Below are 26,554 nucleotides of genomic sequence, written 5' to 3'. Positions count from 1 at the left end.
TCTCTCTTAAATTTACCCCAAAGCAATACAAATGGTGGGTCACATTACACTAATTCCTGGTCCTGATGTTGCAAGCCCTACCTTAGGCAAAACTCCCTTTGAAATCACAGGCAGGTTCTTTTGAGGTAAGACTGAGAATGATTTGACACAGAGAATACATTTAGATAGCACAAATATTACAGCATTAAGGAAACAAGAGCACATTTTTGAAGCAAGTTTCATACACTGAATTGCACTTTATCACATCATTCTCTGAATTACTTCGTAACCATATTGGGGCGATCCTAAGCAGCGATGCTTGCATCACTTCCCAAATGTAAGTTCCAAATATGGAAAGCATTACTATGAAAAATCTTTACGTATTTGCTGGGAACCAAGCTATTTAAACCTCTTCCAAACATCTTTTTACTTTCAGACAGCTGTCATGAGCACTGGACTGCTCAAAAAACCACAGCAGCACCTAACACATCCCCCAGATACTTTCAGCTAAAGAAGGTGGCAGTAGCACAGTATTTTATTTAATAGTGTCTCATGTGAGATGGCTGTGTGCAGTTAGGTGCTGCGCTATCCTGTGGCACACAGCTGGCTGGCTAGCTTTCTGCTGGGGATAGCCTTCACCATGTATCAAGCTTCCCAGCTCAAGGCAAGCCTGTAAAGGTCTATTCCTCATTGCTAGGGCCCCTCCTGTCGAACACATACTAACGCATGCTAATGGGAAACACTCTTTTGTTTGGACCCATCCAAAAAAGTCACTCACCTGTGCTACTTACTAGAGCAAAGTGGCAGGAGCTCAGAAACCATGGATGCATGGTGAGTACCCTATGGCTGAAGTGTATGTGGAGTGGGTGAAAAGAGATGAGTTTACACAGTGGACAAAAGCTCACCTATAAGACTAGGAAAGCACAGGTAAGTCTTACACAGAAGGGTAGTTGACTAGTCTCAATTAGCACCTAGAAAAAATTGGGATTCAGACATATCCAGTGCCACACAAAAAGCAACATCTGAGGTGCCTCGGGCTGCTGAGGAACGAAAAAATTTCCTGGAGCCAAAGCTGTCTAAACTGCATGGCAAGTCTTTCACCTACACCTTGAGTTGACACCTTCCCTGCTCTCTAAGTTCAATCTCTCTGCCCTCCTACAGAAAATTTCCCCAGCACACTCTACATAAACAGAGAAAAAAGAAAAAAAGAAAAAACCCAAACCAACAACAAAAACCCTACCATGGTTAAAACATGCAGAAGGCAGCCCAAGAGATTTCAGGAACTATCGGTAACATTTCTGCTACAACCAGCAAATACTGCAGAAGTTTTAGAAGGTTTAACACTGGCTGCTTATTTGCAATTACACTGAATTGTGAAAGAAGGTCAGCTTGATTTAAGAAAAATAAAAGCTATGGACTGTAGACAGAAAGAAACAATTATACCCCTCCAGCATTCGTGTGAAGATATCAGAAGTTTCCTCTTACAAAAGCTTCAGAATTTCTCACATTGACTAAAGGAAAGCACAGAGGCAATGAAAGTAAAACAAAACCAGCCTAATTTTGGCGACACAGGTAAGATCTGAATCAGAAATAGAAATGGCAGCTTAAGATTAACTGTACCAGAACTTTTTAAAGCATCTGTAGGCATCAAAAACAGGGGAGACAGTGGTTAAACTGCACCACCTGTTCTCTGCTAGAAAGCAAACATTGAATCAGAGACAGTAGCAAAAATTACAGTTCTTTCACACAGTACCCCTTGTAAAATGAATGCCTATCTGAGTTTGGATGGTCTGGATTTGGCCGTAACATTGATCGGTTTTACTAAAGCAGAAGCATTGACCTCATGGTGACTTCCATTTTTTGCCACAAAGTCAGAAGCACCCAAAGACTCATTCACACAGAGGCAAGCTCAAACTCGCCTTCAGTCCTGTTCTGAGGTGCATGTTTTCCACAGCGATTTTAGTTCTAAACACTGATTGCTTTGAGCTTGAGCTACAGCTGTCAAGAGCAGCCTACTTTGCTAACTTGTTCACATATCTCAATGAACTGGATATCGGTTTGCAGTGACAAAAAGCTATGCTTTCTAAATATTCTTGGCAAAACAAAAGGCACAGTAAACTGTAGCTTATAGCACAGAAAGAAGAATAAAATCATCATCGCTTGCAAACCTGAAAAAAATCCTTGCTGAAAATGAAGTGAAAATTCACTTTGACCTCAAAGCTAACATAAAAGTATGCTGGCTGAATTTCAGCCACCAAATTTAATAAAAATAACCAAACCCACCAATAAATCTTTCCCACCACTAACAAATAAAAGCTGTATCACAGATCCATTTTCAATAAAAGACATCTACCAAATGTACCATGCAAATGTACTACTTTTTGCAGTAAAGAATAAGGAAGGATGTAAAGACTAGTGATGTGAAAGACATGTTCGACATAAATAATAGCTTGTTGACTTTTGACTGAACTTAAGATTGATAAAACTTTGAGTTTCACAATACAGTATCAATAGCAGGTATTTCTGCAAGTGTCTTTTTGCTTTGGAAACAGTAAAAATACAGGGTGAGTTTCAAAGTAGAATTAGGCCTCTGACTGGAGGTTGCCGGTAAGTCTTCTAACAAAGCAACTATGACATGAAACAACCATGCTTTCTATATTGACTATTTGATTTTTCCATGAGATCAACATGTGGCATTTTGTAAAAAGCTAATGAGTCTATTAGTAAGGACTATGAACTCAATTGGACAAATTAAAATACTCTAGCAATTATCTCAGTTCAGTGGCAGACAAGAGGTTATCATAACCCTATTTTTGACAGCTTCACTTTTTATTAATTATAGTTAAAAATGTAATTATATTTTGGACTTTCATATATACTTACTTTAAACTGGATTTCATAAATTACGAAGAAGTAGCTGGCATTTAGTGTTCCCAACATTTGAGGTATCTGAACTAACAAAAAACTGTTGGTCTGTTGGTCTAAATAATGACCAGGCCTCAGCACCAACACTCATATTTGGGCAGTAAGAAGACCAGTCGAGTCTAACACTGATACTTTTAGTACATGCCTCAGTGGTCAAGCACAGGCGTCTTTCCTAGATCATATGTAGCCAAGTGGGCCAGCACTGTGGACTACTGCCCAACGAAGCACCTCAGAAGAGGGAAAGCACTCAGCTGAGGCCTCCCTCAGCTATTCTGGAGGAAATGGGCTTTCACTCCCAGTATTTTGGAAAATAAACGTGTAGCACAAGCTTCTTCATACCAAATTGAAAAACAGTTTTGAGAATGTACCCAAGCACTTAATTCCCAGTATCTTTAACAAAATCTGGCCTGAGGGCACTCAAATAAATTGTAACACTTTTGAAAATATGACTTGAAACCCTACGTGCACTAGGAACCCTAAAGACTTTAGCCAATAGCTTTGAGTACAAAGGCTCAGCTATATTTTATTCAGTCTACTTTGAAAGCTTTCTATGATATAGGTCTAGTGGACTGTCCGTTACATGCAGCTTTCTGAACCACCTTCTTATAGGTTATTTGATATTATTCCAGCTACAAGTGTTGAGAGGAAAATGAAAAATCAGAGCATATCCTTGTATACAGGGAAAAAACCCCAAACCCCAAACAGCAACATTCATGGTAAAACCCAACCCAAACCAAACCCAACCTCCCCTCCGAAAAAAAACGCCAACTGGAACAAGAGATCACAATACCTATCTTATTCCATAAGGGGAAACATGAGAAAAAATGTTTGTAGTCTCTTACTTTAGTATCAGCAAGCATTCAAATACCACAATGATAAAGGTCATAAAAGAATGCATCTAGAATAAGATCATATGTTGGGCACTGCAGTATACTCTTCAGCTATTTATAATGGAGAATGTATTTACAGAGTTTTACCTTATGCTATCCAAAGTCTTAATATTTTCAAGCATTTAGGTAAGGAACTAGGACACAGTAAGACCCCAAATTCCACAGGTAAATAAGTAAACACTGGTTTTAAGAGCAGCTATAACTCAAAATTCTTGATTTCCACATCTTCTAAATTAACAGAGCTCTAGAGCATGTACCTTTCTGATACGTTTGGATCAACTCAGTAATAAGACTCAGGGTCATGAGATTTCTGCCTTTCACTTAAGTCAGGCTTCTAGGAATCTTTTGCTCAGCTTTAGTAGTTTGGTTAGCTTCCTTTGTAAGGCCTATGTATTTTCATCTAATAGGCTCCTGTTAATACCTAAGATTGCTATGACTGAGGACATAGCTGGACACTGTTTCCTAGGTTTCTCTTATAAAATACTGTAGATTTTTTGCCACCTGATTTTTTGTAATAAAGGGTTTGATTTTTTCAGTGCATGTGTAAATGCACTGCAGCATGTTTGGACCGGCTGGATTTTACAGCTCATGGTGCTTTTACGGGGCAAAAGGAGAAGCATGACGTGAATGTTCTTATGTCAAAAAATAAATGACGTACAAGACTTGCATAAAAATACCTTTTTAAAGCATCATGATCAGGTAATTTCTTTAAACCTCTCCAAGGAGCTGAAAAATTGCCCTTCCTGTATCCCATTGTGGGAAATACCCACTGAGTTGCTTTTCATGTCTGTTTCTGGGAGCTGACTGGATGCTGATTCTGGAGCTGGCTGCCAGGTCTTCTCAGCGGAAAGCTCAAGTTTCTGGAAACTGCCCCAGCCAGCACACTGTGTTTGGTGAGCTTCAATAAAATCTACATTTCCCACAATGGTCAAATTTTGCAGATACCTAATTATTAATTTAATTGGTAGAACTGGAGGACTGCATCATTGTTAAGGATGCATGTGGTCCTATTTGTGAGAACTGAATCTTAAAAAACCAAAACATTATAAAAAACGCTGTAGTTTTTGGTTTTATAGTTCAAGGTGCCTAGTTACATTAATTGAGAGATACAGAGAGTTTCCTAAAATAATGAAATGTCAGGCTTTTCTTCTCATAACCATGTGAAGCAGAAGCTACTACAAGCAATTAGAAAAGTTGTATAAAGGTCAAGCATTTAAAAGTGGTAAAAAATTAAGCATCCAAATTGATTCAGCTCTTTAAATATGGATCTAGAAAGTTAGAAGATGCCACAGAAATAACTGTAAAGTACAAATATCTTTGAAGTTAATGACCCAATTAAGCAAAACTTTTTAACCCTACCTGAGATAAAAGACTGGGAAATACAGTTCTACCAGTCTACTACTATTTCACAAAAACACTTCAAAAACACTTTTGGGGAGAAAAGAAGATTAAGCTCTGTTTCCATTTCCAACTCTGTCAATTTTTTGTCAAATTAGCTTAAAACTGGTTTTCCCACAATGCAAATAACTACCCAACTGTATCCCCATTCCCAGAATCCAAACAATGTCAACTGTTTATATACTACACTCTATTTTTTTCTGGGAATTTCAATTTTGCTGAAATGAAAATCATTGCATATGACTTTCTTGTTACCACTGATTTTTTTTTTTTTCCCCCAGCTTTCTTTGCTTAGAATGCAGCTACACCATTGGAACCACCTTGTAACTTTTATACATATTTGCACTTTACATAATATTAGGAGGTCTACAGAAATAATAAAACATTAAATCTAAAACTCCCACTTTGCCCTTTACACCCTGAGGCATCAGAAGATATTATGTATTAATGCCTGCCCATGAAAAAGATTCCTACTCTATTAGTATTTGCTGTGCTTAAGAACTACTTCAAAATTACCGCTAACTGGAGATACTGATGGGCATGAGAAAGATGAAAAGTCGTAATGGCATAGGAACCAAGAGACATAGAACATTACTTCTATGAAAGTTTGTATAATATAAAGAATCTTGAACACAGTTAACTGGAGTATATACGTAACTGATGGTATATTCCATCTCTGCTTCTACCTACTAGGTCTTAACAAAATGAAAGGACTGGACTTTTTACTTCAAATTCAGCATAAAAGAGAATTTGCAAACACCTAGCCTATAACATGATTTTATTCTTCTGGTGTTATGCCTTCAAGATACATACAGAAAACTACCAGTTCCTCAATGTAGACAATAACAACTTTTCAGTCTGGATAGTTCTCTGTATACCAAGTCACAACCAAATATTATGATTAACTGCCCTCTATCTCATTCTTAGAGAATTAAAAAAAAGTGTCAAAAGTGTCTCTAACAGTACCTAACATCTCATATTAGGTCAAATATACTGACTTGGGAACCAAATCTGATTTTCCTAGCATACCTATAAGCCTTGCCAGCACAATATGTACCTTGTAAGTGAACACCCATCCTGCAGTCATTATTACCATCAGATTGTGAACTATTCAGCTGACAAGCCCCTGCGCAAACAGATAACTAAGTACAGAATAGAAGTTGCATGGGAAGATGCAACATGAGCAGTGTTTTTTTGTGAAGTCTTAGTACGTAGCCCTAAGCACTTCACAGTGCTGCAGCTCTTTCTCTGCAATGTTCTATCTTTGTGCCACAAACAACTTTCAAAATGGCTGAATGTTGAAATGTTTGCTTCCCATACGAGATTTTTACAGACATTTACTCTGTATACACAAAGTTATTTTAATTATTTTTACTATATTTGAAATAAAGGAGTAATTTTCTTGACTTACGGTGATTCTTGAATTTGGCACCAGCTGTCCCTTACAATGCAGCTTCAGGACAGATTTAAGCCAGCCTATGGTGACATTGCCAGTATAAGGTGCAGTCTCTCTTTTCATCCTCTTACAATTAGCACTCATGCAACTTCTTCTGCAAGAACAAGTGATTGGTTTTCAATCTGATTAACTCCCTGAACCACCTGATCATACAGGTGCCTGTCTTTCAGTGTCAGCACAAGCAAGGGCCTGGCAACATGTGGCTAGATATAGCCACATATTACCACTCCAGGGATCTGCCTTTTCAGCAGCAGCAGCCTTACACCAGCTTCAAATGGCTATTACTCTGTACTCCAAGGCCCAGCTTGTTAATACAGTAAATCCAACTGTCAGGCTCCTACCTTTGAATCAAAAAATAATGCAGGTAAATGATGCAGAGACCTGATCTCCTGTAACTCACCCTGCCAATTTACATTTGTTCAAAAAACAATATTTTTGGTACGTTAACTTTGTACCAGCAAGCTTTATGCTGAATCAGGTATCATCTGTCCTACTGCAGCTGGCATAAAGTCAGCACACACACTGCATTGCATGCTGTAGCTAATTCAAAAGGAAAGTGAGTGTGTTCTCACGCCTGATCCGGATCAGACCAGCATAGCTGAGTGACCCAGTAGATCACAGATGCACTATGAATGACTGCTGAACAGTCACCTACATTTTTCACAGACATCAGGTTTGGACACACAACCTGCAGTTAAGCTACCATAGGCCTGATACTTTTAAAGTTGTTAGCTCTCCCCAACTACTGCTGAAGGTAAGAAGTGAGGAACAGTTCTTTCTGCTTCCAAAGGACCAAGCCTCGTATGAACAGCTTGGGAAGAAACAGAACAATTTGAGAACAAAGCGTCCTTCAGGATGACAATCTGAAAGACAATATTTGATTTTGAGGGAATTTGATCTAGGGTAAGCTAGACTTCTACCCCATCCTACATATTCTAACAAACTGACAAACTTGTGACCAAAAGCAAGAAAGATGAGAAATACCGTGCTAACATTACACTGTACTTGACTCTTGTAAATTTGCTCTAGATATTACAGAAACATCCCAGCAAAAGACATGTTTATGTACTCACATATCAAAAGAGCTAGATATGAACAGGTGAGTTAAAAAATAAAAATCCAGCCTTATATGCTTTGTATTGTTTTGGTCAACCGTGGCATAATTTTTGTATTATCCTGATTGTAACTGTCTGTACATTAGTATTAGAAATAATGGACAGGCAGTGTAACAGTTTAGGGGTTTGGTGATTTTTTTTTTTTTTTTTTTGGGGGTTTGGGTTTTTTTTTTTTTTTTTTTTTGGTCAGGTTAGAAATTTCTCTTCTTTGTGCTGTCAAGAGTAAGGGAGAAACATATTTCAATAGCAACTTTAAAATGAAACTCACAAATTACTACCATTATGTTAAGTGCTAGATATCCCACTGTGCAGTTTTGCTTTGTGAATTTTTACCTTCTTCCATGCACACTTTTAGCCACTGATCGCACAGCCTTTCAGTGTTTTCTGCCTTTTCCTTTAAATAAACTGGCTCTGGCTCCTTCCATCTGGTTCCCCTTCCGTCAGCAACCCTGCACCTGTTCACACCTCCTCTCCTGTTGGATTCCACTGAACATTTCCTCCTCTGCCAGGGCTATTCTGGCACTCGCAACCTTTCTGTCATTCAATCCATCTGTCAGAAGTGAACTTTGTTTACCGCAAGCTTCTGCTTTCTTCTTCAAGAAGCAAAGCCCCTCAAGGTCATTGTCAAATGAACTGTCGGTGTGGATTTAAATCCACTTCTGCTAACCAGCAGCAGATGAAGTTCTTTACAGTCCCGTGTTTGTGAAGATTGGTTTGGGGTATAGGAGAAATAATACAGTAGCAAAAGAATAGATTTTAATCATTTGTTAACTCCAACAACTAATGTGTTTTTCCTCATATATATCTATCTGTACCTTCTTGCAAAGACTAGCAGAATCTAAGAAAGGCTTCCAGAGCTATGCAACGAAGTGAAAAAGGCTAATAAAAATATTACAAATAAAAGAATAAATGAAAGCTTTTGACTCTCACTCTAACAGCATGTAACAAAGATATTGACTAAAAATGTAAAGAGAAAATGGGAACAGCTGAGTAAGTTTACAGTAAAACCTTAAAGCAGCCAACAGCATTCACTGTAAATTATTTCATCTGCAGCATTTTTTTTTAACTTACCTACTGATTTTTCAAATGCAACACTATTTTAGGGGAAAAAAATTTCCTGAATATTTTTTCCTGTTTTCAAGCCTTGTAAAAAGCACATATGCAACTCTGTTAAAATAGTGCCTTCCACGTTGAGACAAATTGTAAAGATTCTTTGTCAGGGCTAAGAGTAAATTCATATTGTGAACAGGATACATTATTTTTAGCAATTCCTGTGCCCATATTTCTTTTCAGGAATACATTCTGATAACCACAAGCTCCTGAATTATTAACTAACCTCTTCAACAATCTCATTCTTCTAAAATAAGAAATACCTTTCAATTTCATTGGGTATCCTTTAAAAAGAATAAACTCTTTCACTGCAATTAAATACAGTTCCAAAAAAAAAAAAAAAATACATATTTTAAGTTTTGTAAGCAATTATAACGAACCACAGATTTTATTACCCTTTTACAAAAAAATGAATTTAAAGTAAAGCTTTCTGGAAGCAAATCCAGGAGGTAATCCAACCTCATTAGCAGAAATGCAGTTATACTTATGTTAGGTCTGAATCTGGCTCTAATGAAAACTGCATTGACAAATACTGCACAAGTTTAGCTGAATTATAACTTAATACTGATATATCTCTTATATGGGGATTAGTCCCTGCATTTGCGAGGGAATGTTTCTGATGCCGTTTCTTCCATCAGAAACTACATGCAGGTGAACAAAAGCACTGGAAATAGAAGAGGAACTCTGGAACAACAAGAGTATGCAGCGGTGTCCCACCTAACTATAGAGAGACTTATACCCCAGTTTGATTTAGCTCTGCAGAAGGCATGTGAACAAGGAGAAGCTAATCAACAACACTTGTTCCTATTTCTACAAAAATGTAGTTTGATACTCAAACCGCCCGGAACACAGGGGCAACCAAAAGTGGCACGCTATTATTCCTGCCATGCTGCCAGCGCAGCCAGGGGAAGGAGGTCAGCCCTGTCAGGCAGCCGACAGCAGAGGCTGCGCTCATCTGCTTGCTCAGGACAGGCATCTCCCAGCTCATGCGCTCCTCGTGACCAATCACCGGCACAAGGGCACTGAGTGAGGGGATGAGGAGAGCAGCCAGGCAGCCAAAGCTGGCGTGCTCAGGTGACTTTTCCTTCCTCCCTCCATTCACCAGCTACCTTCTCCAGAGATGACAACCTACAAGCTGATGCTCTTCAATGTCACGTTTGATGAAGTCCCCAGCTGAGGACCCTTTGGGTTCTCTGTTGAATTTTTTTCTAGGCAAGAATTTCGGGAGCAGAATCTTGCACGGAAGAGGAGAAAAATAAATAAAGAAACCCAAACCAGCAATCACCATGGCTGCACAAAATAAATAACTTTGAATACAATTTTGAAAGCACAAGGCAGCTTTTAAAATTCTTTAAGTCCACAAATACCAAGTGCTGATGTTACATTTTAGCTTATTGTAAAAACAAGCTTTCAGATGTACTTGAGAGAAAACCCTTAGAACAAGTAAAAAATAAAGATCAAAATCAGAATGATTCTTCCAGTAGCAAATTCAGCAAAAAAATCCAGCAGCCTTGAATACATGTGTCTGAAAGATTTTTAATGGTTCTAAAAAATAAATCATTATCCTGTTGTCATTAGTCACACAAATAGAAAACATAATTTGAATGAGATCAAAGTAAATATTTGATACACATGCATAAACTTATTACTATTAGTGCTGAATAATAACTGCTCAAAACAAAGCTTTTATAAAGATGTTTGTTTTCTACAGCAGTTAGTCTCTTCCGTATTTCATCTGAATTCACTGCTCGCTCCAAAGCGCTTTAAGTATTGTCAGTGCTCCTGAACCACACTCTACATGCAGTAGTAATTTGGCTGCCTCAATAACCTGATGCGATGTATAAAAGATGAAATCATTAGAGAAATTTGATGTGACCAGTTGCAGTTTAAATGCCATGGAGAAAAATTTAGATGAATCTAAGACTAAAATCTGAAAATGTAATATTGCCTTTTTCTTGAGAAATTCATATTGTAGAACAATAAATTCAATTGTCAACCATGTTTACACCCTTTAAAAATGAAAAAAAGTGATTTATAAAGCCTTTCATATTCAAAATTAACACACGATTTTGGATCTGTTCTTTACTCCTTCACCTGTATTTTCTTTCCCTTTTAAACCTCATCAATGGCCTTTACGTTTGTACAAGCATCTTAAATATGTTTAAATAATTAAATAGAAGAATACCTAAATAATTGTGTATTATCTTTACACAAAGTGTGTCAGCTTCAAAATTCCTACAAGGCACTGCCAGAAGACGACACAGCTGATCTATTTCAAATCACTCAGTATCAGTCTTCATAAAGCAGCATATGGTCTTATCATGGCAGGTAAAATATTTTACCTTCTATAATAACGCAGAGCAGTTAATTTATCTACATGCTGTATAATCAGATAAACAATTTCAGCTGCACTATGAAAACCTGTAGGCAAGGGAGAAATTTATGCCCAACCACTTTATTGATTTTTCCACCTATACATTCATATAATTGGCAACAATAGATGATATTCTTTCTTCCATCCCTTTCTTCAATCACCACAAAGCAAGACCTTATTTTCAGTTGTGGAAATATTTGCAGTTTCTACTGCTGCAGGACAAAGAACTGAGACATTTTCACAGAACTGCTCAGGAGAAAAGCAGAGAGGAAAAAAAGCTTTTCAAGATTCTTTTGCAAGTAAAGCAAAGTGAATGACAACTTTCAAAGCTACCACAATCATTTACTAATGTGCTGCTATACCAAATAAGTCTAATTTTTTTTGACAGCACCAAATTAGATTTATTGCAGAAACTGCTGCATAAATAGCATATGGCTATGTTATACCACCTATTTCAAATCCCTGTAATGTTTCTTCCCCTCCCTGTTCAAAATGAATAACTGAGCCAAGCTATAAACCTTCTGCCGACAGAGATACACAAGTTCAAAAAGCAGATGCAGATTTCTTTGTTGAAATTGTCTAAAATAGTATCACATATCCCGATCAAACAGAACTGGGCAGCAATAGGTCAGGTCTCCCTTGCTACACTTCAGGATTTTCTTTCCCCCTTTCCTTGATAAAATTTTGTTTTCATTTCTCTTTCAAGCTGACAGTCATCAACATGGGGCATGACCTCGTAATCCTCTCGCACATGACTACCTCTTACTTGCACAAGAAATCCTATTGATCTTTACTTCTTACGTGAGTCAAATTATTCATGTGACTCAAGATCAGAAGGCTCGGACCTCCATTCATTCCTCACAAGCTCTCATTTACGAAGAGGGAAGTGCCTCCTCCGAGCAAAAATAAAACATCAGAAAACTGGTTTCATTCATCGGAGGGGCCCAACCCTGTGGGAAGGTGCCGACCTCCAGCTCTCCCGCTTTCAACAAGAGCAAAGTTTTCTTATGGGTTTGCTGGATCAGTCCCTGGACCCACGTGTTTTTGCATTTCTGTCAATCGCTAAATTCTGGATTCAACATGCTGCGATGATAAAACATGAAAACACGTCGCCTTCCCACGCGGCGGGGCTGAGAGCAAAGGCACGTATTTTTGAGGTAGGCAGGGGCACAGCGCACCGGTGCGGGACAAGCTCCAAGCCCCACAGGCCGCAGAGGCAGGCTGCTCCCCGCTCCCCGCCACGAGGTGAGGGCCGCCGCACGCCTCCAAAGTTTGTGCAGTTGCTGCATGGAAAAGACATTGCAAGGTCTTCTCTCCGGCCGACGGGCACACCACTGCACACATCGTGGAAGGCTGCGGCTACCCCGCCGCTCGCCTCTCGGTGGTCAGTCCTCCCAGCTGCCCTATCCGTTACTGTCTGATTAGCTCTGCGAAGGAGCCCCTCCCCGGCCAGCTTTCCCCGCCATCTGTTCCACACGCGATGGCTGCCGCCCAGCAGCCTCGCGCTGCCCTCCTACCTGGCACCCGGCTCCCGGCCTTACCCGAAAGTGCTAACACAGGTTCTCGCTGCTGGCAGAGTCAGGATTTCATTACTACTACTTTGACAAGTGCAGGGTTGTTTGTAATTTCTCTTTTATCCTGATTTTGATTGTACAACTACCTCCCACTGATTCAGTTTGCTTCAGTTTTGTTGCTCACAGATTTTACTCTCCACATTAATCTCCCTCTGGCATGTTACTGCATCTGTTCCCTTTTTTATTATTAATTTTCAAATTCCCACCATTTTTGACAAAAAGGAGGTAATCTACACTCTGCTTCTGCCCATTTCATTTTCTTTAATTTAGAAGATAAGTATGAAAGCATGCCAAAGAAGTTAATTCTCCGTTAACAGTTTATTTTCTGGCATCCCGATGCCTTTGTATATGAAAAACAGATAGAAATAAATGTTGACTGAATCACAACAACATAGTTGCAACCGTCCCTAAATTTAATGAAAAGTAAACATATGAAGCAGAATCTAAAAAGTTTATTAGTTATCAGAGTTGTTTCATGTTATCACTCCTCCCTGCATTTTAAAATAATGGTTTTGTACAAGATGAGCAGAATATTACAAAAAATTGAAAAACAACCACTGCTTCTACCTCATTTCTGCTTCTCCCCTGTCCCTGGTTCCCCCCCAGTTCAAGTGTTATTGGTCAGTCTGGGAATGTAAAACATATCTCAGTCTTTTTAATATTAGTAACGGAATTTCTTTGAATGTCATCTCCTTTCCAGCACAGACGATGGACTCTTCCTGACATGCTAGAATTGTTGGAAAAAGCACGACAGTAAGTGTGCTGCTAACTAATAGACACTACTAGAAAAAGAAACAATAGATAGTTCTAAGTACTGTGCAACTGCCTGGAAGGCTATGTACAACCACCAAGAAGTTAGTTTACATTTTATCATTTAATAGGATAGCTTAAATAGGGAACTCAATGTATGAGACATGCTGCAATTCTAACAACGAACACTGGTGACGACATACAGCTCAGCACCAAAGATTCTGTGACTAAGGAACCCAGAGGTTGAATGACAGATTTATGTGCTTTATTTATTATACATGTAATACAAATTAGCGTAATGGAGTCATTGAACTAGCAAGAAGGACTGATACACAGTAGGAAGGCTATAGCATTGCTAAAACCCACTGTACTCCCTAAGCCCCATTCTTAGATGTGCTGCTTTGTAGACATTGCATCATTTTCAAAACTAAGGAAGAAATCACATAATGGTGGAAAAAAAAAATCAAGAACTACAACACCCACTGACTCACTGTAATATAAACTTTAATCCCTCAAGGGAGTGACATGGGAATTCAGGGTAGCTTGACGGATCACCTGAAACCAAGGTTCTTCTACTGTTTAGTAATTTTTCCCCACCTACAAGTTGACATTCAATACTGCTTGCAATGTTTCATATAAGCCAAAAAGAACAGTAAAAAAATTAAACTAAACTAAATCTGCTTCAATTCTACTCAATTAGATCTCCTGGCAAATTTTATATGACATTTTTGTCAAAAATATCTCGAACCATCTACCTATCTCCGTGCCTGAGAAAATGCATGATGGCATAAATTCAGTGATTCCCTTGCTTCTTAAGATTTATTTAATTGCTTTGGCATATGCAAACAGGAACTACATCTGACTGCAACTGAAATAAATAATAACTTCAGGGGTTTTTTTGAAACAAAAAGGAAAAAAAATTAATGATGATTTGGTTACACAAGAATAGTGAAAAATTTTATTAAATTAGATGACATGCTAAGATCTGGGCAAATTGTTAACATCTTGCATCTTTTATATGATCTTTTCCACTAGCATACTGACATGATTTTTAATGATTGATTATTCTTTCATGAACCAAGAACAATAGATCTGTATGGTTTCTACTTTCTGAAGAGCGGATTCAAATAAGCTTTGTTAGCAAGACCCAACCTTGCCAAAGTGATGGCAATTTAACATTGATTTCATAAGTAATTTTGTAAGAAAGATTCTCCTCTCACACTGACTAATAAAAGTAACAACAAAGCTGAAACTAGGGTAAAAAAATATAAATACCTTAAACAAGCATGGTCAGTCTAATAGCATGGTGACACCTGCAAAGTTACGTAACTGACAATCAAAACTACACAGCACAAGTTCTGTATTTTCCCAGTCATTTGAAGACATACAAATTAGAATTACTAACTAGATTCAATAGCAGGAAATGCATGTTAATAGCAAAGATTTCTAAGCAACATATTGCTTCAGGAAGAAAGGTGACAGGAAAAGGCAATTTTAAACTCTGTGGCAGTGGTTTAGAATAGCTAATTGTAACCTTTTTCTTGATTTTTAACAAGTACATTTTGTTAACTTGGAAGCTGTTTAGTTGGTAATCAATCAACGGTGTCTGAAAACTAGGATGCAGCAAAGAAGTGGGGCTCCTGGAGAAGAGTGCAGTTCTGCAGAGCACTTTCTTTTTTCTCTTTAAGACATAGACTGCATGCTCTTTCTCATTTAAGCCATTCATAGAATATTTACTTCTTATTTTCATACATTAAAATCCAAAGTTCCTGTATTTGTTTTATTATCCTGTTTATTTACAATATCCATATTTAGAATCAGTGAAAAACTTTTCTCCTTAGTAAAATACTAAGACAAATTATTCTTTCTGTATTGCCTCAGCTACCTCTAATTTTTGCCAGAACAACACAGACAGGTCATGCAAGGCAACAGAAAGACTAAGCACAACCTTGTAACAGCAGTACAGGCCGCCCTCAAGTCCAGTGTTGTGAGAAGACTTGGAGTGGACCAGCTGGTCCTCTCCTGAAAAGAGGGGAATCAGCAAGACGAGGCCAAGGCCAGAATACCCAAGAGATGCACTAAATCAGTGCAATTTCTGCAGCAACCTCCCACAGGCAGGACTCTGGAGCTTAAAATCTGTTTTCCTTGGCAAGTGCCATAATAAACGAGTCTAACCCCCGTAGGATTGCTATTACCACTATCCTTCAAGTGAGTATTTTCACTGGCACAGCTGACATTTGAGGTGAAGGGAATAAAAAATGAAAGATGGCGGACCGTAAGTGAATAAAGTTCATGTGCAACAACTATGGATGTACCAATCCATTAAAAACATATCGAGTTCAAAATACAAAACTAATGCCACCAGAGACATATAACTTTTACACCTTCACTTGTTCTGGCAGGAGGTGATCTGAGAGAAAGAAAAAAAGAGTACAGGCTGAGGAAAAGTTTCATTTCAGTAGGGGATCTTTGCCCCTGCGAAGGGAAAACAGACTACTATGCAAGAATATCTCTAACCCTGCCCTACCAATCTAAGTACATGGGCACAATGGGTAACAGTTCAGGAGCAACGAATCTCTCAGCTCTTTCCCCACCCTGTTCTTCAACCATGACAGCAACATCACCTAATGTATGCCTGGAAAGCAGACAGGCACCCCAAAGATAAGGAGGACACAAAAACCTACAGAGAACAAAGTATTACAGAATTTGGGGAATATCAAGAAGAAAGATTTGAACCTATTTCTCATGCTTCCATGTATATATTTTTCCAACAATTAAATGTCAGCATAGAAAACATTTCAATACTTATTAGCATACTTATAAGCAGAAGCCATAACATGAACATGAAGTATAAAAAAAATAAAGATTAGGACATTGCAGAAGAGTGGCTGCAGTAGGTCAGACAAAGAAGCTGCGGCAGTTCAGCATCTGTCTCAAAAAGCAGACGTCTGTGAAATCGTATGAGAACAGGGCCAGCACAGAGCATTACTTGCCCAAAATACTGTTCCCAGCCTTCAGTGATTTGCATCTCAGTAACTTCCAGAGTCAGAGACCACAGACTGAAAAGCTACCTGAATTATCTATATGTTAGGTACCCAGCTTTAAGTACCTTGCTACGTAAAAGGAGGCAATAGTCCGCATTTTTACAAGTTGAATATTTTCACAAGAAAAAAAAATAAAAACAAAAACAAAAAACAAACAAAAAAAAAATTGGCTAGTCAGATTTCCTCCAAGATATCCAGGCTTTACTGCATATAATCAGCCTTTTGCTAAAAGGAGCATGGTAAGCCATTTGGTTAACTATCACAACAAATCATTATTAATAAAGTTCTGCTAAATCCAAACTTTAGATATCTTAACAACTCACCCAAAACTTTTTTCAAGTTCATTAACCTCTAGCATATTTTTTCTCTAAATACAGGCTGTTAGAGTGGTACTTTCTTCCATCTGTTAAACAACCGTGCTCTGAATTACACAGAAATGTAGCTGAATAAAAAAATGATTCATTGAATTTAATAGTTTAGATGAAGCTCTATTTTACTTCCATTTACTCAATGGCAGAATTCTCACAAAGCCCAAAGAGTACAAGACTTGGAAAAACATGCAGACTTCTGTGAAGTGATAAAAATCTGAGGTTTCCTCCCCCCCCCCCCCCCCCCCCCCCCCCCGCCCTGTAAAATTTAAACTAACTTGATTTTTTCCTTAAGGACTGAGTAAAAACTGCCAGGTTTCTGGATGTTCACTCTTGGGGGAACGGGATGATGGAAAAAAACAAAAACCCCACCCCCAACCAAACCCCTGAAAACAGTCAGACAACAGCATTTTCTGTGGCAAAAGGAAAAATTTCTGCAGTTACCAAAACTCAAGCTGCAATGAACAATTGGTATGATAACCTTTTGGTGCTTTCTAGAAATGTGTAATGAATAGTATGGTAAATGACATTGGGAGCTATATCCGAGGATGGAATACGGTCAGGCAAAATCTCTCATCATGCAGTGTTTGCATCGTACCACATTTCCACTGAGCAAATGATATCCTCACATATCGAGGTTACCTCCTATTGATAGACAGTAATATTACCTTTTGGTTGTTTAATCTTCAGTGAAGCTTTACATGAGTATGTTCATTTATATGTTCCTGGCCATTCTACTGCAGAAACCTCAGGTTATTAATCTGAGAATTCCTATGCTTAAAGGTGCTGCTGCACACTACAGTCTCAAATATTTAAAATACCCGTGTCCGACCAAACACAGCAACAAAAAGAATGCAGTTGCACTCTTCCTTGCTCTTCTTCCTACCCAAAAGCATGCCACCTCATCATCAGAGCAGAACATTACCTTTTCGTCACACCAGTAATTTACTTCCATAAATTATAGTTCATAACTCACTTTGTAGTTTATAACTCATTTAAATCTGCACTTCTAATGTGACTGAGGGCTGCCCAAGCAGTCAGTGACTGCAAGTATCTATAACAACTGTGGGGAAGCCTGTGGCAAAAAAATTAGCAGAATGAAATTGGTACTACAGCATGTAATAGGATAAGGGGTACCTGGTGAGGTGCAGTTGGTGCTCAGATTTACTCAGCATTTCTGTCAGTTTTAGGCACTCCTCTCTGGCTGCTGCCACATCCTGCTGGGCTTGTTCCAAACGCTGCTTGTTTCCATTCAGCTCTAATCCCAGTTTTTCTATTTTCTTAGAAAATTATAGAACCAAAGAAAGTATATTTAAGAAATGCATAGAAAGGCATTTTAAGACAATAAATCTTAAGGTGACCAAAGCTCCTGAAAAATCATGCATGCTTTTGTTTTGGAACAAAAGTAGTTTGTTGATAAAAACTGCAAAACAAGCAAATTACAATATTTGAAATTACATTCATATGAAAAGCTAAAAGGCATATCATATTTAAAGACATTAATACACATCAATGTTACTGACTTTACGTGGCTTAAGAGATACACGCATTCAATCACTTTCTCATTTTCTCATGTGAAGGCTTCTGTATTTCTGTCCCAAATTCACTGGCTTAGAAAGCCAGAAGGCAGCAGAACAGCAGCTATCTTCAGAAGCTGCTGGACATAGGAAAGGCAAAAGAAATGACCACAAGAGCTATTTCTTACATAAGCAACCACACGTAGGAATTTAGCTTTGTCATATTCACATAATATTATGCAAGAGAATAAAGGTAATTTTGTGATTTTACCATTATTGAAAATAAGTTATTTATGACTTGTAACTGAAACCTAAACATACCAGCTGTTGTGAATCTTAACATCACTAGTCCTTATATGTCAACTAAACATAGTAAGTAAATCTAACTTAGTTGGAGTCCATTTATTTTAGAAATAATGATAGGCAAGCTTGCATGACCAGCATCTTTGGTTCCAGTGAAGTATACAGGACTTACAATCTCTAATTGAATCATACTGTCAACCATTTAAACATTTTTCACAAATATTCTCAGAAGGAATGATTATTGTCTAAGCCCATATACAACATACAAATACCTGTAGGAATACATCAGTAACGTAATAGTATACTTTTTGCTAAGGATGCTTCTAAGGAGACCAGTGGGGTACAGAATAAGCTAACAATGTAATTTTATCATGCAGCAACTATTCCACACTAACTCCCTACGTATTCGCCATTGGGGCTGGAGCGAACTTGCATATTTTTCAGTTAACTAAATGGTGAAAGGTTGCTTGTAGGAGAGGATAAAATCATTCATGTAAGGAGTCACTGCTGAATAGCTACTATACTTTAAATCCATACCATAACTTATTTTGTGATAGTTTCCTTATGTAGGCAAGCCTCAATATCTTCTTTAGTTAATGAAATTATTTATTCAAACATCCTACAAGAACAACTGAACGTAATTCATTCCCAATATTTGCACTTGAAGCACCTCTGTAATAATATTGTCTCTTTTCCTCCCATGAAAATGTTAAACTAAACTGCTCAAAGCAAGTCATGATGTCACAGACAAATACAAACTCTTCATCCATAAAAAGGTTTCATAATGTTCCTTTTTTTTGTTTTTAAATTTTGCTAATTACTTAATGTACAGTTTTTTCCCCAACAGAACTCAACAAAGGTTCATGAAGGAAATTTTGATAAGAGTTTGAATGTCACCTTGTTTTATCACATAGACCACTTACCAAATTAAATCAGTAATTCCAAGTTCAAATGCAAAGATAGTTAAACTATCTTCAAAATCATTAGTACTCTTCCCCTCTTAAGAATGTAACAACTTATTACACTTTCAGAATATTTTAAAACCAGGTGTGCAAAGGGATTCAGTTACATATACTTTTCATTTTCACTTATTTCCAGAGACTTTTGTATATTTTAAATAGAAGAACATAAGCCTCAGTGGGTTCTCTACACTCTATTCTTCTTAACAGCAGCAGTTCATTAATGTGATTTCTCCATTCATAGCAAACAGGGACACGAGTTCTTTACTGTCTTTACAAGTTAATGATAAGAAAGTTCTGCAACATTGTTAAAATTTGCTTTAAGAATACATCCGTTCAGCATACCTTTATAAAAACCCAAAGCACAAGTTAGTTGAAAAGCGTCAACTAAGTATTTGAAAAAGCACAACCACAGCTGAGAACATAAATACACTCTAGATCACTCCTTCAGAGAAAAGCTTCAATGAGCAGATGCGCTTTACACCATTGCCTCCAGTTAAACAGGCTCAGTCAGGTTTTGACACAGATCCACAGAAGGAAGCAAATACTAAGTGCAAGAACCTCTGGTGAAAATGTTCTCCTTCCATTAGCCAGATGTTAAACCTGCAGGGCTGTACACAAGAATACACCCTTGTGTTGAATTGAATACATCCAAGAATTGAAATAATAGAATTCATTGAAATAATACAATTGTCATGAAAGTGCAGAGACGCTTAGACAATGACTCCTTGACAGGATCTTTAAAGATTCACAGTAGTCTCATGATTTCTCTAAAAAATATCACGAAAGCAAACATAGGTTTTAAAGAACAATTTTACTTCTGCTTTCAGTAACTCCAAAATTCAGATTCAACTCCTTTACACACACATACATGTGTGTTTGTGCATATCTGCATATATATATAAAAATATATATCTTAAAATATCAATATATTTAGAGGTATTCACAGTGTGAGATATATGAAAAGTAGGAATTCTACACAAAGATTTTGGCAATGACCATGGCAGAAACAGCAGAGAATCTCATGAGAAAGGGATGGCAGAAAAATGCCACCCAAAAGAACAAGCTAACAGAACCCAGAAACCAGGAACATCTAATCCAGGTATATTTAAGGACATCAACTAAATTCTTCCTTTTGAGACACCAGAAAATGTTAATTGAAAATAATTTGGTAGGAGTCATGCATCACCATGCTTAAAACTGACAGCTCATACTCTCAACGCTACATGTTACTTTGGTTTAAAATCTCAGAGAACAGGTTGAAAAATATGAAGCCTTAGCACTTGAGACTTGTTCATACAATTTAAACCAACCCTCTTCTCCCTCCTGCAAACAATAACAGGCTAACGAAGATACTTTACCCTAAAATATGTCAAGTCCAGTCCATTTTTAGGTTATCACAATTAATCACAATTTAAAATACAAAGAAATTACAGAACCAATTAATCTTCACTAATCTTGAGGGGACACTTATCAGGCAGCATCTATTCAAAACTACTCAAATTCAAACTTCTTTTTGTGTTACTTTTAGTTCCCATTTCTTCTACTGGGAAGCTACAAGCAGTTCTGTAGCTGCTATCTGGGCCCCAATGTAATTGTAGGGAAAGAAACAGAAACAAACCACCAACTAAAGTATTTTGCTGAGAACTCTGCTTCTCATGCAGTGTTAATTTGATCCCTCAGTGCCTATCACCTGTGATACAGATTTTTACAACATGATCAGAGAATATTTCTTCAAGGTACTTAACTTTTCAATGTAAGTGAGAGACAAGAGATGGAGCACAGAATTGCAAAAAGACAGATGACAATCTTGCATTTAAGAAAATCTGAAACAGATTTTCAGTATAACAAGGAACAGAATTATCATAATGCATACGTACAACAAGACTACATTAAGGTTGGAACAGGCAACTTCTGGTGCATAACTCCGCAACTTTAATATTCTTACTACTTCTGCACATAATTTTAAAAGTACTATTTAATCTGTCTTGCACTGCAGTTGTCTATAAACTCCCAGGAATATCAACAGGCGCTTTGCCATTGCAAGATGGCAGGCACAACCTCAGGAAGAGAAATATCATTATTAGTAAGTTGAAACACTTCAGCATAATTCTGTATGCATATCCCATTCAGTTACAAGAAAGAAGTTTTACTAAACAAAAATTAAAGCAATAGTGAAACATCACTACAGTAAAATTTTGTTCTAAGATAATTATTCTTTTTTCAGTATTAACACTTTATATTTTAAGTTTTCCACTTTGAAGCATATAGGACCCTTCTACATTTTTTCCTGAAAGCACTTAAAACAAGTGTTTCAGTTCTCATTCATTAGTTTATGATGAATTTACAAATTATCTTCAGATTTTCACAATGCATTTTTAGGTGAACACACTGGAGATGCTCATTCAATGACATAAATGCAACTTACTGGAAAACATAAATGATGATTTCTCAAACACTAGATCAACCTTCAAATATCCTTTTCATAAATTATCTGAAATTATCTTCACCTAACAATACTTACGTATATTGTAAAAATGTGCTGTTAAATTAGCTAGACATCTCTTTATCTCTACAAAATCCGATAAAATGAAATAATGATTTCATTCAAAACAAGCCAAATTAAAGATTAAAATAATTGTTTAATTCTTTTCATACTGATGCTGATTCTATTGTATATAGAAAAATCAACTTTAAATTCCGAACTAGCAGATGTTTTTCATGGAATTTTAAAAAGCAGCAAACTGACAGAGAAGACAAATGCTTTTTTTTTTAAACAAATGAGAATGATTAAGCAGTGATAAAAGAACTTGTACTCTGAAGTAAATGCAAAAATAACTTTAGAAGACTTTTAACAAAATGAAAAATATACTAAACCCAAATGATTTATGACATCCACTGTTATTCCAGTATGCTCACACATCAGGTAAGAAAAGATACAATATAACCTGTAAAATAAATTCTGTACCGACTATACCATTGCCCAAATTCTGCAGTAAAATAATTCTGAAGGAGGAAAATATTTTTGTGAATTTACAGTACTTTCTTTTTGATTTGTACTACTTTTTTCACCATTACTGAAAGATCAAAAGGCCATAAAATAGAACCAAAAAATAGAAGAATAAATACAAAGTAATAAAAAGTGAAGTACAGTTACTATGGTGGTTGATATTTGCAGGTACATCCCCAAAAGGCAATCAACATCTATAAAAGCACAAACAGTTCAAATTAACACACAGTAAAATTTTACAGGCCCTCATGCTCGCATGCTTAGTTTCATTTACTAAAGTAGCGTTTCAAAGCAATGAGATCACTGCACAGGACTGAGGCTATAATTAAGCTCTTTCCAAGAGGTGCCACCGATATGGCCATTCACATACACTTAAATATTATATACAACAGTAATCGGAAATTTTTGCACTGTTTAACACTGATCATGATATGTTGCCTTCTTTACTTTTTAATACACTAATTAATCAGGGACAGAACAATCATACCCTAATATAAAAAATAATAATAATACAAAAATTAGTGTTGTTTAAAAAAACAACAAAACAAGACTATGTTTTTTTAGGAAGAATTTGAGGTATTTTATTTGGAGGAAAGATGGCTATCAGTCCATATGCAGCAGGGGTCACTTGCAGTCATTTCTATCCTAATCCTGATATCAATCAAGCAACTCTAGGTTCTGAGTGGTCTCTAAACCTCAGACCTCCCAGGCATGGCCATCTGACATAGCATATTGCACCTGAAGAACTATCCAACTTTGTAAAGAGAGTTAAGGCCATCACGAGGTTAACCCCCACCATGTCCCAACAATGTTTTTCTCCCTTCTGCACTCTGTATGAATTACTGCTGCATTCAAATTTGAATGAGGATACAAAGCAGTTATGGAAATTAAACTTGGTTTTAAAGGGGAACCTCTTTTCTGGAAGCAGATTTTTTTATAAAGCTGTGAAGATATACAAACAAATAGTAAGAAATACAATATACAAAAGGCTTAAAAGAGTCCACAAAGATGAACTCTTTCAAAGAGTTCAGTTCACAAAAAACATAAGACAACTGAAGATTCTACAAATCATTTAGCCCAAAATAGAAATCTGAAAACCTTCATGACAAAGGCAACTAATGTGAGCAAAAATACAAGAAGACAATAACACGCCCTTGACTGATTTTACGTCAAAGGCGATTTTACGTCCTTACGGCTGCCTCACAAATCAATTGGCTTCTAAGACCAGAGGGACAAGCCAAGACATAACCTAGATAAGCAACACAGGCCGCAATTTGTTGGATGGCTGTTATTCTAGCCTGATCTGGTGGGACTCTTGAATTCCTCAAGTAGGAGGAATAGTTTTGTGACCACCTAGTCACTTGTACAGCAAAGAAATGTACTGGCACCTGGCCGTACACCACATGCTCCACTAAAAGGCAGAGCCTCAAGATAAGAGCCATTACCTAAGAAAGGTAAGCAGCCACAAACCCTTTGCTTCCAAAAAGATTGGGAATTAATAGAGACAGGACCCTGCTGTTTGCTAGGAAGAGTAGGGGTGCTGGAAGCGCTTCCTGGGAACAGCACGTAGGTGGGATGCTCTTCAATGCAAACGTCTTTAAATCCTGTTGAAGCAAACTTCCTATCTGTAATTGTTAGCTGAAGCAAGAAAAAATCATGCTGCTAAGTATATATTTATGAGTACACACACACACACACACAATTATTTAATTAGCAATAATCTTAGGTGCCTGTCATTGTGCAAACTCTCAAAGAGCAACATGGCCCCTGGATACTGTGGATAAATACCCTGGGAAACAGACAAGAATGAATGGCTGAAACATGCTATACAAGGATTTTACCTCATTATTTCCCTGAAAATATTTGCTTTCAATTTACCAAAATATTTGAACTGCAATACTATTTCAGGAACAAAACTTCCAAATCCATGGAGATTACTACAGTCACATTTTAAAAGACAACATTGCTGTACTAGAGATTAGCTCAGCAGCCATCAGCAGAGATTAGAAAGTGATTTTGTTCCGTAGTGGAACAACAATTTGGTTTGGTTTTTTTTAATGTACTGCACTGGGGAGGTGGGGACCGGGAGAATGGGGTGGTGCAAAATAGATGGCTTGCTTGATGATAAAGGAATTTCAGAAAAAGAGAGATGCATAGGAAAAAAAAAAAAAGGAAGGAGAAGATTACTCCTACTTCATTACTGAAAAATAGGAGAGAACAAAACTTCCTCCTTTTATCTTTTCAAACACACATACTTGAGATTACTGTTGTGGGATTGTTTTTTTCTTGGACATCATTAAGGAATAGCTGGGAAGAAAACCTATGCAGTGAGAACCAACAAGTGATAATCTGGGACTTTTACACTCATTTTCTCCTGATCACTGAGCCAAGGACTATTGATAAAGCAACTATTTTCCTAGTCTAAAGAAAAAAAAAAAAAACAAAACCCAACAAAAAAACCCAACAGGAAAAAAGCAATGACTATACACAGTATACCAAGAACTATGCAATTCTTTTCCTACTTTGAATAACGTTTAATGCACATAAATGATTTTGTCTTTCCATACACTAATGGGGTGATATCACACTGGATGACAGAACCTGGATCAAGGTTACATGGGCCAACTACACCTGTGAACAATAAAATCCTGATTACCAACTGGGTCATTGCTCTTAGCAGGCCAGCTGCTCAGATAAAGCAGACCAGTACAGAAATATAGATAGAGACCACAACAGAAAACTCTACTACTGGGGATCCTGGTCCCAAGGATTGTTCTTATGGAAATATGACAAATAATTTAATGAAGGCTGCTCATACCACTGATTCTTCAGGAACGTGTGGCTGACAGAGGAAAGCAGTGCCATAGCAGAGCAGGAAGCAGCCATATCATAATTGCAATTAAACATTTCTTCTGTTACATATTGCAGGGTTGTAGATCAATGTTTTTCCTCAAAAATCTTGAGATGAGCTAATAAGTTCAGTTACAAAAAGAATGATGTTTCTCCTGAGCAGGTCAGAAACGTCATATCAAAGCAAGGCATAAAGGACTATCATTTTACTCCCTCCTTATTTAACCATTTTCAAATTAATGCACTGAATGCCCCAAACTGAAAATGATACACTAAAAAGAGCTCAGTTACAGCAAAGGTTATCACATTTTCTTAGTGCTTTCTTGTCCAATAGCAATCTGGTTTTGCTACTTTTAAGGCAGGCCAGGTAAGAAGACATTTTGCTACTCAAGGTCAGACCATGTCAGAAAATTTGATGTTAAAAGTTTCAAGCTATCTGCTAGGTTTTGAGTTTTTCCTCCCTGCCAAAGAGCATTCAAGAATGTTTATTGATTTAACAGATCTTCCTTTCAAAACAGAACTTCAAGAGCATCTTTTTAAAGTAATGAGGTCACAAAATTGTAGGTATAGGACTGTTACACAAATACATATAACACATAATCCTAACCCATCTTCACCAGTGTTATCAAAACTTCTAAGTTTCGAAACATCTGGTGATATCCTGAATGTCCCAGCTTGTGAAAAAAACTAGTATTTTAAAGCGCGACTCATGGAAGTTTGATGCCTATTCTAAAGACATTTCAGTGAATCAGTGTCTTTTGAAGGTTGCATTGGTGTTGCATCAGGTGCTCTGAAGCATTTCCAGGATTATACCCAAATTCTTGGCCTGCATTATTTCTGATGAAGACAGAGTCAGTAATCTTTCCACTTACAGTGTCTAAATTAGGTTACTATAAATCACGGATTTATGACAAATGAGATAAACATTCCCA

At 37.3% G+C, this 26,554-nt stretch overlaps 1 protein-coding gene across 2 annotated transcripts in view; it reads right to left on the bottom strand.

Annotated features, from left to right (window-relative positions):
• Nucleotides 1-26,554, bottom strand: part of SDCCAG8 (SHH signaling and ciliogenesis regulator SDCCAG8) — a 112,974-nt gene that overhangs the window by 52,908 nt on the left and 33,512 nt on the right. The window contains exon 13 of one of the 2 annotated variants that reach the window (XM_030499895.1): nucleotides 18,121-18,263. The exons of the other annotated variant lie outside the window; for it this stretch is intronic. Within the exon in view, the coding sequence (XP_030355755.1) occupies nucleotides 18,121-18,263 (143 nt within the window). The remainder of the gene's footprint in view (nucleotides 1-18,120; nucleotides 18,264-26,554) is intronic. 2 annotated transcript variants of the gene reach the window in all.

This window comes from Strigops habroptila, chromosome 10 (assembly GCF_004027225.2).
Source record: "Strigops habroptila isolate Jane chromosome 10, bStrHab1.2.pri, whole genome shotgun sequence".
NCBI lineage: Eukaryota > Metazoa > Chordata > Aves > Psittaciformes > Psittacidae > Strigops > Strigops habroptila.
This window is presented reverse-complemented; position numbering and strand designations above follow the sequence as displayed.